The sequence below is a fragment of the Pelodiscus sinensis genome, chromosome 18 (genome assembly GCF_049634645.1).
Source record: "Pelodiscus sinensis isolate JC-2024 chromosome 18, ASM4963464v1, whole genome shotgun sequence".
NCBI classification, from domain to species: domain Eukaryota; kingdom Metazoa; phylum Chordata; order Testudines; family Trionychidae; genus Pelodiscus; species Pelodiscus sinensis.
The window spans coordinates 683573-699886 of record NC_134728.1 but is presented as its reverse complement, the minus strand read 5'-3'; the positions used below and the strand labels follow the sequence as shown (position 1 = coordinate 699886).

The following is a 16314-nucleotide window of genomic DNA, read 5'->3' as shown; positions in this document are numbered from 1 at the left end:
ACCAGCCCTCCGGTGCCGGGAGCGGGGCCCTGGAGCAGGAGGGGCTGCGGTGGGGGGGGCGGTGGAGGAGCAGCAAAGGAGGAGCCCCTACACAGGGCAGGGAGGGGGGCTCCCCTGCGAAGCTGCAGCCTGCCCAGGTGCACAGAGCCGGGCTCGCCGAGCTTGCGGGGGGATGCTCTGGCCCAGGTGCACAGACCCGGGCTCGCCGAGCTTGCGGGGGGGATGCTCCGGCCCAGGCGCACAGAGCCAGACTCGCTGAGCTTGCGGGGGGGATGCTCCGGCCCAGGCGCACAGAGCCAGGCTCGCCGAGCTTGCGGGGGGGATGCTCCGGCCCAGGCGCACAGAGCCGGGCTCGCTGAGCTTGCGGGGGGATGCTCCGGCCCAGGCGCACAGAGCCAGGCTCGCTGAGCTTGCGGGGGGATGCTCCGGCCCAGGCGCACAGAGCCAGGCTCGCCGAGCTTGCGGGGGGATGCTCCGGCCCAGGCGCACAGAGCCGGGCTCGCTGAGCTTGCGGGGGGGGATGCTCCAGCCCAGGTGCACAGAGCCGGGCTCGCTGAGCTTGCGGGGGGGATGCTCCGGCCCAGGCGCACAGAGCCGGGCTCGCTGAGCTTGCGGGGGGATGCTCAGGCCCAGGCGCACAGAGCCAGGCTCGCTGAGCTTGCGGGGGGATGCTCCGGCCCAGGCGCACAGAGCCGGGCTCGCTGAGCTTGCGGGGGGGATGCTCCGGCCCAGGCGCACAGAGCCGGGCTCGCTGAGCTTGCGGGGGGATGCTCCGGCCCAGGCGCACAGAGCCGGGCTCGCCGAGCTTGCGGGGGGATGCTCCGGCCCAGGCGCACAGAGCCGGGCTCGCTGAGCTTGCGGGGGGGGATGCTCCGGCCCAGGCGCACAGAGCCGGGCTCGCTGAGCTTGCGGGGGGGATGCTCCGGCCCAGGCGCACAGAGCCGGGCTCGCTGAGCTTGCGGGGGGATGCTCAGGCCCAGGCGCACAGAGCCAGGCTCGCTGAGCTTGCGGGGGGATGCTCCGGCCCAGGCGCACAGAGCCGGGCTCGCTGAGCTTGCGGGGGGGATGCTCCGGCCCAGGCGCACAGAGCCGGGCTCGCTGAGCTTGCGGGGGGATGCTCCGGCCCAGGCGCACAGAGCCGGGCTCGCCGAGCTTGCGGGGGGATGCTCCGGCCCAGGCGCACAGAGCCGGGCTCGCTGAGCTTGCGGGGGGGGATGCTCCGGCCCAGGCGCACAGAGCCAGGCTCGCTGAGCTTGCGGGGGGATGCTCTGGCCCAGGCGCACAGAGCCGGACTCGCTGAGCTTGCGGGGGGATGCTCCGGCCCAGGTGCACAGAGCCGGGCTCGCTGAGCTTGCGGGGGGGATGCTCCGGCCCAGGCGCACAGAGCCGGGCTCGCTGAGCTTGCGGGGGGGATGCTCCGGCCCAGGCGCACAGAGCCGGGCTCGCTGAGCTTGCGGGGGGATGCTCCGGCCCAGGCGCACAGAGCCGGGCTCGCTGAGCTTGCGGGGGGGATGCTCCGGCCCAGGCGCACAGAGCCAGGCTCGCTGAGCTTGCGGGGGGGGATGCTCCGGCCCAGGCGCACAGAGCCAGGCTCGCTGAGCTTGCGGGGGGGGATGCTCCGGCCCAGGCGCACAGAGCCAGGCTCGCTGAGCTTGCGGGGGGGGATGCTCCGGCCCAGGCGCACAGAGCCAGGCTCGCTGAGCTTGCGGGGGGATGCTCCGGCCCAGGCGCACAGAGCCAGGCTCGCTGAGCTTGCGGGGGGGATGCTCCGGCCCAGGTGCACAGAGCCAGGCTCGCTGAGCTTGCGGGGGGATGCTCCGGCCCAGGTGCACAGAGCCGGGCTCGCTGAGCTTGCGGGGGGGGATGCTCCGGCCCAGGCGCACAGAGCCAGGCTCGCTGTCCCCCCCACATGCTGGGCAGCCCTGTCCCGTTTTGTGTCCTGATAACACCGCGGGGAGCTCGCCCGCCACCTGCCTCCGCAGGCTGAGACACGGCTCATTTCCGGAGGGGAACTGCTGAGCCCAGAGCCCGGGGCAGCCCAGAAATCCTTAGTCCGGGCGGCCTGGGAGGGAGGCCAGAGCCCTGCGTGACCCTGACGAGAACAGCCTGTGTCTGGGGGACACATGGAGGGGCCTTGGTGAGCTAAGAGCTCCCCGGCCCGTTGCCGTTGCAGGGCTGATAAGGGGCCGCCCGCCCGGGGGCCTTTCAGTCCAGAGCCCGTCCGGCCTGCAGGGGCTGCACCTGGCTCGCAGCCGTTCTCCCCACAGGCGCCTCGCTCTATGGGGCAGGCTCTGAGTGGGGAGGGGCCTGTCTGCGGGGGGGCTGAGGGAGGGGCTCTCCGGCAGAGCGTAAGGCGGCTCCCTCATTCAGCAACCCTGCTCTGCCCCTCCTCCCCGGGCCCAAAGCTGCCTGGCCGTGGGGCAGGGCAGGGGGGTGGCCGTTGGCTCCAGCGCCGGACGCTCAGGGGCAGGTTCCCCTCCGTAAGGGCTCAGTGGGTGGAGGAGTGAGTCCCTGAGCACCTGGCTGGCCACAGACAGACACCTCCCTCCGCGGGAGCGCCGAGCCCCTCTGCAGGCTGAGCCCCCCCCGCCCGATAGCCGGCGACCCAGGGGTCAGCACATTCCCTGGGGACGTGGGACACAGGCAGTCAAGCTGACCGTGGTCCTCCCGCCTCCCAGGCGAGCGCCGTGGCCCCGTGGCTGCTCGGGGGTGGGGGAGGGCTGGGGCGGGCGCTGGCCCCTCTGCCGAGCTGGGGGGAGAAGGCTCCGGAGCTCGGCTCCCTCCGCCCCGAGGCAGCGAGAGCCCCAGCGGCGCATGCGCAGGGGCCAGAGCAAGCGGCGTGGTGGGCGCGTGGGCAGCCGCTGAGGGTGGCCGTGGTGCCTGAAGGGTGATTCCGGCTCCTCACGGGGCAGGGGGCAGAACCAGGAGCGATGGGCTCAAGTTGCAGGGGGGGGGTCTAGGGTGGAGATTAGGACAAACTATTTCCCTAGGTGGGTGGGGAAGCGCCGGGCTGGGTCCCCAGGGAGGGGGTGGAATCTCCATCCCTAGAGGTGTTTAAGTCCCAGATTAACCAAGCCCTGGCTGGGCTAATTGAGTTGGGTTGGTCCTGCTTTGGGCAGGGGCCTGGACTCGACTCCTGAGGTCTCTGCCCGCCCCGGGGTTCTCAGGGGCCTCGGGTCCCTGGGAGATCGGAGCCGAAGGCTTGGGGCAGCTGTGAGGCGGAGGGGGCCGAGCAGCTGGGTTCCCACAGCCGCCTGCCCGACCTTCCCCTCTGCTGGCGCTGCGGGAGGGGCCAGTGTCTGTGCCGGGCGGGGCGGCTCCGCTGGTTTCCGGCCTGTGCACGCACCAGCTCCTCGCCGGCCCGCCGACCCCCCGCCCTTAGTGCCAGGCCCGAGCGGGCCGACCCCCCGCTCTGCGCGGCAGGGCCACCCCGGGCAGCGTGGCGCTCACCGGTGCCTGGAGGACAGGGCACCGGGCCCGTTCAGGCTCTCTCGCCCAGGGCGGCCGCCCGGAGGAAACGAGCCGAGCGGCTCTCAGGGCCTGGCAGGGGCTGGGCGCGAATGCAGCGGAGAAGGGGCGAGGACGCACATTCTCCCTGAGGTCTGCAGCTGGGAGACAGGGCCTGAGCCCCCTGGGCTGGTCCAAAGTCTCGTGGGTCCTGGCCCGGGCCAGCTTGCTCAGGGGCAAACTCCTGTAGCCCCCAGCTGCCGGGAAGCTGCAGAGCCCTGCGCCCGAGTGCCAAGGGGCAGGCCCTGGGGCGGGCGGACGCTGCCCTGGCTCTGTCACCCGCGCCGGCCGGCCTGGCTGCACAGGAGCAGGGACACAGGCCGCAGGCGCGGAAGGGACCGGGTGCCCTGCCCCCTCTCCTGCCCCGGGGTGCAGCTGATTTTAACCCTCCCAACCCTCGCCCCCCGACAGCCAAGCCAGCTCCTGGCCTCACTGTGCTCCCTCTTTTCCCCTGCGCCCCCCAGTTCGAAGCTGACATGGTGGACATCTGCCTCCAGCTGCTGGACACCAACCCCAAATTCCATCGCGACCAAAACCGAGACTGCTCCCGTCGCAACAACCCCGTTTACATCGGCCGGGTCGTGAGCGCCATGGTGAGTAGGGAGACCCGGGAACCGGCTCACGGGCAACTGGAGGGCTGCTGGCCGGGCTGTGGCCGTTCCACGGACCCCTCAGATCCCCACACGCAGCCGTGTGGTCCCTGAGCCACTCCCTGCTTAGCCACCCCGGTGTGATGGGTACCCCCCCGACCCGTCCTGGGCCTGCCTGTGTATCGGGGTACCCGGGCACCCGGCCGGCCGTCACACGAGACGCACGACTGAGCCACGCCCCCCCAGCAGTGTCTCCGCTCCACGCCCGGGGAGTCCTGGGGCCACTCGGCCAAGCCCCCTGCCACTGCTCCGCCAACGCGTCTCCACGCAGCCCTGTGGCTGGCCCCGCCTCGCCCGCGCCGCTCCCGCCTCGCCCGCGCCGCTCCCGCCTCGCCCGCGCCGCTCCCTCCCCTGGCCTGCTCTCGCTGGCGGAGGGGCTGCCTGCTTAGCCAAGCCCCTCGGGAAGGGGCTCCCCTCGCTTGGAGCCTGCACTGGGTCCCCCGCTCCAGGGGGCCGCTGCCCTGCAGAGCGGGGGCGGGGAGACGCGGCTCTTCCTCTCATCCCCGTGGCCCCGGCGGCTCCGTCCTTTCCCGGCTCACGGGCGTCCCGCCCCTTGCGCTGCAGGTGAACTGCAATGACGACCAGGGGGTGCTGGCCGGGCGCTGGGACAACAAGTACGAGGACGGGGTGAGCCCCATGTCCTGGCTCGGCAGCGTGGACATCCTCAGGCGCTGGAGGAAATACGGCTGCCAGCCAGTGCGCTACGGCCAGTGCTGGGTCTTCGCAGCCGTGGCGTGCACAGGTGAGGCCCCGGGACCCGCAGACTCTCCCTTCCTCCAGGGCTGAGTTCCTGCTCTCCCGTCCCGGGGCGCGGGCTGAGTGAGGCCGGAGCGGCTCTGCGGGGGTCGGGGCCGTTGGACCCACGTGAAAAGCACCAGGGGACGCAGACGGGCACCTCACCGCTCGGCAGTCAATCCGCCCTCCCCCCGCTAGTCGCACGGGTCAGGGGGCTGCCACCGTGGGAAAACCCAGCTGGGTTTCTCCTGTAACTGCCTCCCCTTCGCCCCAGCGGCAGGCCCCCCCGAGCGGGCGCAGCGCCCCGGCTGCGGGAGCGACAAAGAAGGGTTTGAAGCAGACAGACCTTTGAGAAACCCCGCGGGGAAGGCTGACAGCAGGCGCACTGGCATCCCCCTGGGCACACACAGGGACAAGCGCCCTGCCACCCCCTCCTGCCCACAGTTACCCAGAGGCCACGAGTCAGACCAGAACCCCCGGGACGTGTCCAGGCGCACGCTCATTCTTGGGCCACAGTGGCTGCGGGTTTGGCCTTCCTCTCCTGGGCACATCCGCAGGAGGGAGAAAATCGCTCGTGCCCAGGTGGCTTTCTGAGGCCGGCCCGCCCCTGCGAAACTGTCGAGCGCCCGGGCTGTGCGCTAGGGGCCCTGTTTGTTGCAAGCAGCAGCTAGGAACTTAAATACCAAGGGAGGGGGCCGAATTCGACCTGTGCGTGGAATCCCTTAAAGGCTTTTCCCCAGTCTCTTTCGGGCCCTGTTTGTGTCTGGCAGCCTGTCCGTGTCACTGAGCGGCCCTTCCGCCCGCTGGGCCCTGAGCCTCCCCAGAGACACTTCCGAGCACAAGGCCCCAGAGGGCGATTCTCCGTCACAGCCCAAGGCAGAGCCGGGCTGTTTATTGATCAAGGGGAAAACTCTCGCCTGGTGTTTTCGCTCCTGTCGGTCAGGAGCCACCTGTGTTCTGTGCGGGGCGTCTCGGAGCCGCCATGCACGTCTCGCGGGAGAACGGTAGCGGCCGATCCTGCCGCAGGGTGCTAGGAGCTGTGTGCACGGTTAGATGACACGGGGCTTGAGAAGCCACCTGGCACCGTCACTGCGCCTGCCCCGGGGCTGAGACGGAGCCACGTTAGCAGGAAGGGCAACAGGATTGGGTTGTGGCCACGCTGGTCTGGGACAGGCTCTCCCGGGGCTGCCCCGCTCGGCGAGCGCTCCCCTGCCTGGCAGAGGGGCTGTGCGGCTCGGGGACCGGCCACGTGGAGAGCCTGGGAGGGAACGGGCAATGCCGGCGTAAGGGTCACAAAATGCCCCGGGCTTCACCTCTGCCCGGCTCCCTCTCTGCCCAGTCCTGCGCTGCCTGGGAATTCCCACCCGCGTGGTGACCAACTACAACTCCGCCCACGACACCAACAGCAACTTGGTCATTGACCGGTACCTGGATGAGATGGGCAACCTGCAGGCCTCCAAAGACATGATATGGTGAGTAGTGCCCGTGGCACGCGGCGTGTGCGTCAGGGCGGGACTCGGCTCCGTCCGGCAGGCCCACAGCCGGGCGGCCCAGGAACCCAGACCACGTTCCCCCAGGCGCCCGGGGTGGCGTGGACACGGCTCCGTCCGGCAGGCCCACAGCCGGGCGGCTCAGGAACCCAGACCACGTTCCCCCAGGCGCCCGGGGTGGCGTGGACACGGCTCCGTCCGGCAGGCCCACAGCCGGGCGGCCCAGGAACCCAGACCACGTTCCCCCAGGCGCCCGGGGTGGCGTGGACACGGCTCCATCCGGCAGGCCCACAGCCGGGCGGCCCAGGAACCCAGACCACGTTCCCCCAGGCGCCCGGGGTGGCGTGGACACGGCTCCATCCGGCAGGCCCACAGCCGGGCGGCCCAGGAACCCAGACCACGTTCCCCCAGGCGCCCGGGGTGGCGTGGACACGGCTCCGTCCGGCAGGCCCACAGCCGGGCGGCTCAGGAACCCAGACCACGTTCCCCCAGGCGCCCGGGGTAGCGTGGACACGGCTCCATCCGGCAGGCCCACAGCCGGGCGGCTCAGGAACCCAGACCACGTTCCCCCAGGCGCCCGGGGTGGTGTGGACACGGCTCCATCCGGCAGGCCCACAGCCGGGCGGCTCAGGAACCCAGACCACGTTCCCCCAGGCGCCCGGGGTAGCGTGGACACGGCTCCATCCGGCAGGCCCACAGCCGGGCGGCTCAGGAACCCAGACCACGTTCCCCCAGGCGCCCGGGGTAGCGTGGACACGGCTCCATCCGGCAGGCCCACAGCCGGGCGGCTCAGGAACCCAGACCACGTTCCCCCAGGCGCCCGGGGTAGCGTGGACACGGCTCCATCCGGCAGGCCCACAGCCGGGCGGCTCAGGAACCCAGACCACGTTCCCTGCACCGTTCTGGAGAGCTCCTGCAGGGCTGAGGCCCCTGTCAGATCGGCCGTGGCCCTTAGTCTCACCCACCATAGCAAGCATGGAGCCGGGGCAGGGGACTGTGCCTGAGGGACCCGAGCAAACGGTGCCCCTTGGAGGCAGGCACTGGCCACCTCTTGCTTCAGGGCTGCAGAAGACACGCCCTTCAGCTCTCACTCCTCTCTCCTCCCCTGGCCTTCCTGACAGGAATTTCCACTGCTGGGTGGAGTCCTGGATGACCCGGCCCGACCTTACCGCCGGCTGTGATGGGTGGCAGGCACTGGACCCCACCCCGCAGGAGAAGAGCGAAGGTAAGGAGATTCCAGAGCCGGTCTCCCGGGAGGGGGCAGCTTTGCTCCCTGCGCTTGCGCCCCTAGAATTTGTGGGGTGCGCCAACTGCAGAGTACGTGTTGGGTGCGGTCGGCCCGCCCCTCGCTCCCCAGGCCCTGGCGGTACCGTGTTGGGTGCGGCCGGCCCGCCCCTCGCTCCCCAGGCCCCGGCGGTACCGTGTTGGGTGCGGCCGGCCCGCCCCTCGCTCCCCAGGCCCTGGCGGTACCGTGTTGGGTGCGGTCGGCCCGCCCCTCGCTCCCCAGGCCCTGGCGGTACCGTGTTGGGTGCGGTCGGCCCGCCCCTCGCTCCCCAGGCCCTGGCGGTACCGTGTTGGGTGCGGTCGGCCCGTCCCTCGCTCCCCAGGCCCTGGCGGTACCGTGTTGGGTGCGGCTGGCCCATCCCTCGCTCCCCAGGCCCTGGCGGTACCGTGTTGGGTGCGGCTGGCCCGTCCCTTGCTCCCTAGGCCCTGGCGATACCGTGTTGGGTGCGGCTGGCCCGTCCCTCGCTCCCTAGGCCCTGGCGGTACCGTGTTGGGTGCGGCTGGCCCGTCCCTCGCTCCCTAGGCCCTGGCGATACCGTGTTGGGTGCGGCTGGCCAGTCCCTCGCTCCCTAGGCCCTGGCGATACCGTGTTGGGTGCGGCTGGCCCGTCCCTCGCTCCCTAGGCCCTGGCGATACCGTGTTGAGTGCGGCCGGCCCGTCCCTCGCTCCCCAGGCCCTGGCGATACCGTGTTGGGTGCGGCTGGCCCGTCCCTCGCTCCCTAGGCCCTGGCGATACCATGTTGAGTGCGGCCGGCCCGTCCCTCGCTCCCCAGGCCCTGGCGGTACCATGTTGGGTGCGGTCGGCCCGTCACTCGCTCCCCAGGCCCTGGCGGTACCATGTTGGGTGCGGCCGGCCCGTCCCTCGCTCCCTAGGCCCTGGCGGTACCGTGTTGGGTGCAGCTGGCCCGTCACTCTAACACCGGTAGGAAAAAGCCAACCTGGATGGAAAGCCGCGGAGCCTGGCCGCCCTGTGCGTGGGCAGCCATGACCAAAACGTCTCGCGGGCTGCTCCTAGCGCCCCCGGGCCACAGGCTGTGCTCCAGGCTGTGGGTGAAGCCAACCGGCCGCTCGCGTTCCAGCCGTCGCCCTTTGCACTCTCTAAGGCAGAAACACGGCGCACTAGCCCTGCTCCCAGCCTAGGCCGGGGGTTCCCTGGCTCCGGCGGGACCTTCCCCAGCATGGCTAGGCTCCCAGGGCCGGCCTGCCCACACAACGTCTTCTGCTGGGCTCTGGGAGCATGTGCCCCGGCCCCCGCCCCCACCCTCCTGGCCACCGACCCCTGGTGAAGCTGGGCCCTCACTTCCATTCCCCCAGCTGGGAACCATCCGCACCACTCACCAGATGCCGTGTAGCTGGGTCGGCAGCTTCCCAGCCCGGCTGGCTTCCAAAGGGCAGGCTGCCCTGTCCCAGGGGCGCATTACTGAGCTCTCCCTTCAGCCCAGTCCAGATGGTGCACATCACACGCCCACCCTGCCCGAGACAGACACGGGGAGGGAGAGACACTGGAGGGCAGGGAGAGTCCAGATTAGAGGAACGTGCCTAAAGAAATCTGATGAGGTTCAACAAGGACAAGTGCAGAGTCCTGCCCTTGGGACGGAAGAATCCCAGGCATTGTTACTGGCTGGGGACCGACTGGCTAAGCAGCAGTTCTGCAGAAAAGGCCCTGGGGGTTCCAGTGGATGAGAAGCTGGAGATGAGTCAACAGGGCGCTCTTGTAGCCAAGAAGGCTAATGGATATTAGGGGGCATTAGGAGGAGCATTGCCAGCCGATCCAGAGAAGTGATTATTCCCCTTTATTCGGGTCTGGTGAGGCCACATCTGGAGTGTTGCAGCCAGTTCTGGGCCCCCCACTACAGAAAGGATGTGGACGCACTGGAGAGGGTCCAGCGGAGGGCGACCAAAATGATTTGGGGGCTGGAGCGCCTGAGCTACAAGGAGAGGCTGAGGGATTTGGGCTTGTTCAGTCTGCAGAAGAGAAGAGTGAGGGGGGATTTGAGAGCAGCCTTCAACTTCCTGAAGGGAGGTTCCAAAGAGGCTGGAGAGAGGCTGTTCTCAGTGGGGCAGGTGGCAGAACAAGGAGCCAGGGTTTCAAGATGCAATGGGGGAGGTCTAGGTTGGATAGTAGAACAAACTCTTTCCCTAGGCGGGTGGGGAAGCGCTGGGCTGGGTTCCCGAGGGAGGGGGTGGAATCTCCATCCCTAGAGGTTCTAAGTCCCAGCTTGACCAAGCCCTGGCTGGGCTGATTGAGTTGGGTTGGTCCTGCCTTGGGCAGGGGGCTGGACTTGACCTCCTGAGGGCTCTGCCCACCCCGGGGTTCTAGGATTCTCGGACTCTCGTTGACGCCGGCCGGCCAGCCGCACTCCCCTGCGCCTGGCCGCGCTCCCTGCCGCCAAGAAGTAACGTCGATTCCTTCTCCCCAGGGGCGTACTGCTGCGGGCCAGCGCCCGTCACAGCCATCAAGGAGGGGGAGCTGGCCATGAAGTACGACAGCCGTTTTGTCTTTGCGGAGGTCAACGCGGACGTGGTTTATTGGCTGCTGAAGAAGGACGGCTCCCAGAAGAAAACCATCCACTCCTCCCTCGTTGGCAAGAAAATAAGCACCAAGAGCGTGGGCACGGACACCAGGGAAGACATCACCCACAACTACAAGTATCCCGAGGGTAGGCGGGCGCGTTGGAGGGGTGTCCCAGGACGGGCCCCCACCTTCGGGGCCAGCACTGTGCATGTTCCCGCTGAGCTCCTAGGGCCGGAGAATTCCAGGGCCGGACGGGACCTTGCTGGGCCCTGGGAAGTAGCAGCGGGAAGGAAGGGCCAATCCATGGAGCAGGCTGGCACGGTCGGGCCACTGCCAGGGAGAGAAAAGCCACGTACTGGGGGAGAAAATGGGGCTGGGGGCTCAGGGTTGGGCCAGAAGCTCCTAATGGACAAAGCTTCCCATTGGCCAAGCTGCCGAGGTCCCACACAAGACAGTGGGGGCCCCTGTCGGCCTCGCGGGTCCCACAGCCCCTGTTCACGCCCCCAGGATCCGACCAAGAGAGGGAAGTGTTTGCCAAGGCAGAACTCCAGAAGAGCTCCCTGACGGAGGAGGAGCAAGGCCTGAGCCTCAAGATCAAGGTGTCCGAGGGCATGAACAACGGCTGCGACTTCGACGTCTACGCCGTCATCAGCAACAACACTGCGACCGAGCGGCAGTGCAGGCTCCTCTTCTGCGCCCGCACAGCCAGCTACAGCGGCGCCCTGGGCCCCGAGTGCGGCAAGAAGGATCTCCTGAACGTCACGCTCCTACCCCACGCAGGTAAGACTCCGGCTGCGGGAAGGCACCGGGGAGTAAAGCCGGGGACTCGGGGCAGAGCAAACAGCTCCCCGGGTCAGACCCGTGGCTCCTGGCAGCCGGCCTGGCTCTTTTATACCCAGTGGACCTGCGTGAGTGACCCCCTGTGACAGCGCGTTGGGGTTTTCCCGACTCCTGCACCCCCGTAGTGGCATGGACAGGCTCCCCCAGCCAGTAGAACAGAGGGAGTTTATTGCTTCTCCAGCACAGATGTCATCTGGTTCCAGGGCAGGCCTAGGATGCCTCAGCCCCCCTTGAGATGGGGAGACTGGGCCCCTAAATCCCAGCCCGTTGCCTCGGCTGCTTCCTCCATGATACCAGCCAGAAACTAACCCACTCACTTCCAGCCCTGCCCCCAGCCAGGGCTCCACTCCCCTTCTTCCCATTGTTCTGCTCCCTGGGGGGTAGCTGGTCAGACAGGTTGGAAGCCCCCTTTGCATAATGACTCATCCCCGCCCTGCTGGGCCGTGCTGCAGACAGCAGCCAGCGGGGGTCACCCACAGCCCACTGGCCAGCACAGCAACCAGCAAGGTACCCCCCACTACGTCACACCCCTGAGCCAGGGTGGCCCTTCCCAGCTGCCCGCGCGCTGTGTGATTGGAGCCCGCTGGGCAGGGCGCAGGGCTCAGTCCAGCGTGGCCCCTGCTGCGCTCCCCCGGCGGGGAGGCCAGTGTCTGGATGGGCCAGAGGGTCTGGCTGCCAAGTCAGCGCACGGAAAGGGGCTTGTCTACCGAGGAGTTCGGGGGAAGAACCGGGGGGAGGGGCTCACCTTTGCTTTGGCAGCGACGCGCCCACGGTTCGAAATCCGTGCTCCTCCCGCCGCCAGGGAGCCGGATTCTCCGTTGCTCCGGGGAAGGCCACGGCGCAGGCGGGAGCTTTGCCCTGTGGCCAGACGGTGGCAAGACGGGTCATTGCGACGTGTCCGGGAAAGGCCAGGGCTGTCGGGTGGCAGGCCAGCTGGCAAGGCAGCTGTCCTCCTGCTCGCTCATCCCCTCCTTGCGGCTGGCAGGGCCCTCGAGTCAGCAGGGCTTAGCCCTGCTGCCAGTGCTGGGCAGAATTGCTAAGAACACGCTCCCAGGCAGACACTTGCCAATGGCGCGACAGCTGCACCGGCCCTTCTCTGGGACATCAGAGGCCGCAAGAACCTCGCTGGCACATTAACCTGGCTGGCACCCCAGCCTCTCAGGTTATCTGCATACATTTGCATACGTTTTGCACCCACAGTGGGGTCTGTGGGTGCCAGTGGAGCAGGCATCACTGTGCCTGGATAAAATCCAGTCGTCCAGACGGCGACCCACCAGTGCCCCCTGCTTAGACAACTTCTAGGTTTCGCTTGCCCAAGGCTGGCTCCTGGGTTTGACGATTTGGCCCCAGCACTGTTATTCCTGGCGGCTGAGGTGCAAATCAACAGCAGTGGCAGGGAGCTCGTTCCGGACGGCGCTGGGCAGGCGGGTCCTGGCCTGCTCCGTGCGCTGCGGACAGTTGTCATTCCGCACGGCCGTTTCCCGGCTCTGTTCAAGTGCGCCCCAGCTCCGCGGGAGTCAGCAGATGTTCTACTTAATTCAATTACATAACGAGCCAGCTGGGTCATCGGTTCAAGCAAGCGACGGGCTGGCGCAGCGCAGGAATTCGGGGTTTGTGCTTAATCCCAGGCAAGGAGAAAGGTGCCAACATCCCCTGGAGGCAAACCACCAAGCTAAACAACACCTGGAGCGTGTGGCGGGCTCCAAGCCGGCTTCCTGCTGAGACACGCAGGTGGGGTTTGTCCCGGCGGGTCGCCGCCTCGGCCCCTTGCGCGACTGCCCACCACGGACCTGCCTCTCCGTGCCCACCCCCGCGCAGGCGGGTTCTTTTACAGGCTCCGGCTCTCGCTGGGCTTCTGCTGTCCGTGGTTTCCCGCTTCGGTCTGTCTCCTGTGGATTTGCTCCGAGAACAGGACTCTGGTCAGGAAAGGGGCCGGAAAGGACATGGGGCGGGACCAAAGCTCCCCCGCTGCTTGCTAAGCACACAAGGGGCTGACCCGCAGGGCTTGGTATCGCCCGCCCGGCCCCTCAGAAGAGGTGTCTCTCGTGCTTTGCTCTCTCGCACACACACGGACCCAAGCCGCTGCAGGCAATACGGGTCCCAAAGCCTCTTGCCAGGGCACGCAGGGCTACAGCTGGGTTTAACGGCTCCCCCATCCAAGGGGTTTGCAGCCCAGGAGCCGTGCTCAGCCGCTAGATCTGAGCTTGCAGATCCAGAGCCTTGAAAATTGGCTCCAATGGCCAGAGAGCCTCTGCAGGTCACAGCTGGGTCTCCTAGCCCGGCGGTTCTCAAACGATGGGCCGCGGCCCAGCACTGGGGGTGGGATGTCGGGCGCTGGGTCTCATTCCTGCAGGGGGGCCAGGAGAGCAGCAGGGGGTCTAAGGCAGCTCCCTGCCTGGCCTGGCCCCACAGACTGCCCCCCAGAAGTGCCTGGCAGCAGGCCCGGCTCCTTGGTGGGGTGAGGGTGTAGCGCACAGGGCTCCGTGGCACCCGGGTCCAACGCGAGTAACAGCGTCCCCTGCGCAGCGCCACTGGCAGAGGAGCCGGAGTGGAGTTTGCAGGGGCCGGGGGATATGGGCAAGAGCAACCCAAGGAAGAGGGGACCCGTGCAAACGAGGCTCAGCAAACCAGGGTGGAAGTGGCTCCTTGACAGCAGTGGCTGTGGCAAGGAGGGTGTCAGGAGAAGGGAAATGGCCTTTGCCGGGCGTTAACCGGCTCAGAGCCACATTCAGCCCCAAGTTGGCAGCACCGGCTTGGCAAATGGACTGTTCAGCTGTCCCCCTTTGCCGTCCGGCTCCGAAATGCTTTTCTAGAGCCCTAGCCAAGACCAGTCACTCTGCCAGAGGTACAGCCGGCCGAGTCCAGAGTCACTCCGCCAGAGGTTCAGCCGGCCGAGACCAGAGTCACTCCGCCAGAGGTACAGCCGGCCGAGTCCAGAGTCACTCCGCCAGAAGTTCAGCCGGCCGAGACCAGAGTCACTTCGCCAGAGGTACAGCCGGCCGAGACCGGTCACTCTGCCAGAGGTACAGCCGGCCGAGACCAAAGTCACTCTGCCAGAGGTACAGCCGGCCGAGACCGGTCACTCTGCCAGAGGTACAGCCGGCCGAGACCAGAGTCACTCCGCCAGAGGTACAGCCGGCCGAGACCAAAGTCACTCTGCCAGAGGTACAGCCGGCCGAGACCGGTCACTCTGCCAGAGGTACAGCCGGCCGAGACCAGAGTCACTCCGCCAGAGGTACAGCCGGCCGAGACCAAAGTCACTCTGCCAGAGGTACAGCCGGCCGAGACCAGAGTCACTCCGCCAGAGGTGCAGCCAGCCAAGACCAGAGTCACTCCGCCAGAGGTGCAGCCGGCCGAGACCAGTCACTCTGCCAGAGGTACAGCCGGCCGAGACCAGAGTCACTCCGCCAGAGGTACAGCCGGCCGAGACCAGAGTCACTCCGCCAGAGGTGCAGCCAGCCGAGACCAGAGTCACTCCGCCAGAGGTGCAGCCGGCCAAGACCAGAGTCACTCCGCCAGAGGTACAGCCGGCCGAGACCAGAGTCACTCCGCCAGAGGTACAGCCGGCCGAGACCAGTCACTCCGCCAGAGGTACAGCCGTCCGAGACCAGTCACTCTGCCAGAGGCAAGGCCGGCCGAGACCGGTCACTCTGCCAGAGGTACAGCCGGCCGAGACCGGTCGCTCTGCCAGAGGTACAGCCGGCCGAGACCAGAGTCACTCCGCCAGAGGTACGGCCGGCCGAGACCAGTCACTCCGCCAGAGGTACGGCCGGCCGAGACCAGTCACTCCGCCAGAGGTACGGCCGGCCGAGACCAGAGTCACTCCGCCAGAGGTACGGCCGTCCGAGACCAGTCACTCTGCCAGAGGTACAGCCGGCCGAGACCAGAGTCACTCCGCCAGAGGTACGGCCGGCCGAGACCAGTCACTCCGCCAGAGGTACGGCCGGCCGAGACCAGTCACTCCGCCAGAGGTACGGCCGGCCCAGACCAGTCACTCCGCCAGAGGCACAGCCGGCCGAGACCGGTCACTCTGCCAGAGGTACAGCCGGCCGAGACCGGTCACTCTGCCAGAGGTACAGCCGGCCGAGACCAGAGTCACTCCACCAGAGGTACGGCCGGCCGAGACCAGTCACTCCAGCAGAGGTACGGCCGGCCAAGACCAGTCACTCCGCCAGAGGTACAGCCGGCCGAGACCAGTCACTCCGCCAGAGGCACGGCCGGCCGAGACCAGAATCACTCCGCCAGTTACAGCCGGCCAAGCCCAGAGTCAGTCCGGTGACGCCTGCGGGAGGCTCTGGAGCAGAACACAGCAGGAGTGGGGTGGCTGGCAGCGGTGCTACCCAACAGTAAAGGACGGGAAGTGAAGCAGACCTGCGCATCCCTTTGACAGTGTGGCGAGTCAGACAGGGAGCCAGGGTACATGGGGCTCCCTCCCTGTCCCCAGCAAGCCAGGCAAGAGGTTCTTACAAGGGGCACCAAAGTGCACTGGCATCCCCCCTTCCCTCCAGGGCATGTGCCTAGAGCTCCGATTTCTCGGGCGCTCCTCGGCTCTGCTGCCCTGAAGGGGAAGGGGCTGCGGACCTGGGATGCCAGAGGCTCCGGGGATGAGGAATCAGCTGTTTCTCCAGAGGCGGTGGGCTGGGGGCGGCTAACCCAGCTCTTTCCCCCTCTCCAGAGAAGTCTGTGCCCCTGCGGATTCTGTACGAGAACTACGGCAGCTGCCTGACCCCAGACAACATGATCAAGCTGATCGCCCTGCTCATCGAGTACCAGAGCCAAGAGGCCGTCCTGGGGGTCCGAGACATCTACGTAAAGAACCCAGACATTAAGATCAGGGTAAGAGCTTCCGCGGGCCCCTCCTGCCGCGGCCGAGCGCTTAGGGACCGGGACGCGCCTGGGGGGCAGCCGAGTGAGACCAAGGCAAGCGGCGCAGCTTGTGGCAAGTCCCCACCCAGCGCACGGGCTGGAACGGTCGCCCCGAACTCAGCCTCGCTCCGCTGCTGCGCTGGGGTCGCACCTGCCCTGCCCTAGGGGCGTCCAGGGGCCACGTCCCAACTGAAACCAGCCGCACCTCCCTGGCCCAGCCCCGGGTCCCACCTGCCAACCCCTCCCATGCCCCCGGCTCCGCACGCCACATGGACAGGAGGGGGCCTGGCCCCTCCTGCTCCCCCCTCAAGTCCCCTGGGGGGCCGACTGCTGCGGTGCGGGGGGGGGCTGCAGGGCTGAGCGGTTCAGGGGCAGGCATGGGATGAGTCCACAGGCTGCTGGGGGGGCGGGGCAGAGGACAGACCAT

General features: G+C 68.1%; 2 protein-coding genes across 2 annotated transcripts in view; both read left to right on the top strand.

Moving 5' to 3' along the window:
* Positions 1-16314, top strand: part of TGM2 (transglutaminase 2) — a 49576-nt gene that overhangs the window by 28221 nt on the left and 5041 nt on the right. Inside the window, exons 5-11 of the mRNA XM_075900810.1 lie at positions 3972-4100; positions 4722-4899; positions 6232-6364; positions 7504-7607; positions 10087-10326; positions 10689-10961; positions 15697-15857. Of these exons, the coding sequence (XP_075756925.1) occupies positions 3972-4100; positions 4722-4899; positions 6232-6364; positions 7504-7607; positions 10087-10326; positions 10689-10961; positions 15697-15857 (1218 nt within the window). The remainder of the gene's footprint in view (positions 1-3971; positions 4101-4721; positions 4900-6231; positions 6365-7503; positions 7608-10086; positions 10327-10688; positions 10962-15696; positions 15858-16314) is intronic.
* LOC112543916 (uncharacterized) lies at positions 12090-15690 on the top strand. The gene is made up of 4 exons (XM_075901539.1): positions 12090-12134; positions 13843-14010; positions 14045-14114; positions 14187-15690. The coding sequence occupies exons 1-4, from the start codon at positions 12090-12092 to the stop codon at positions 15383-15385; spliced, it is 1482 nt and encodes a 493-aa protein (XP_075757654.1). The 3' UTR covers positions 15386-15690.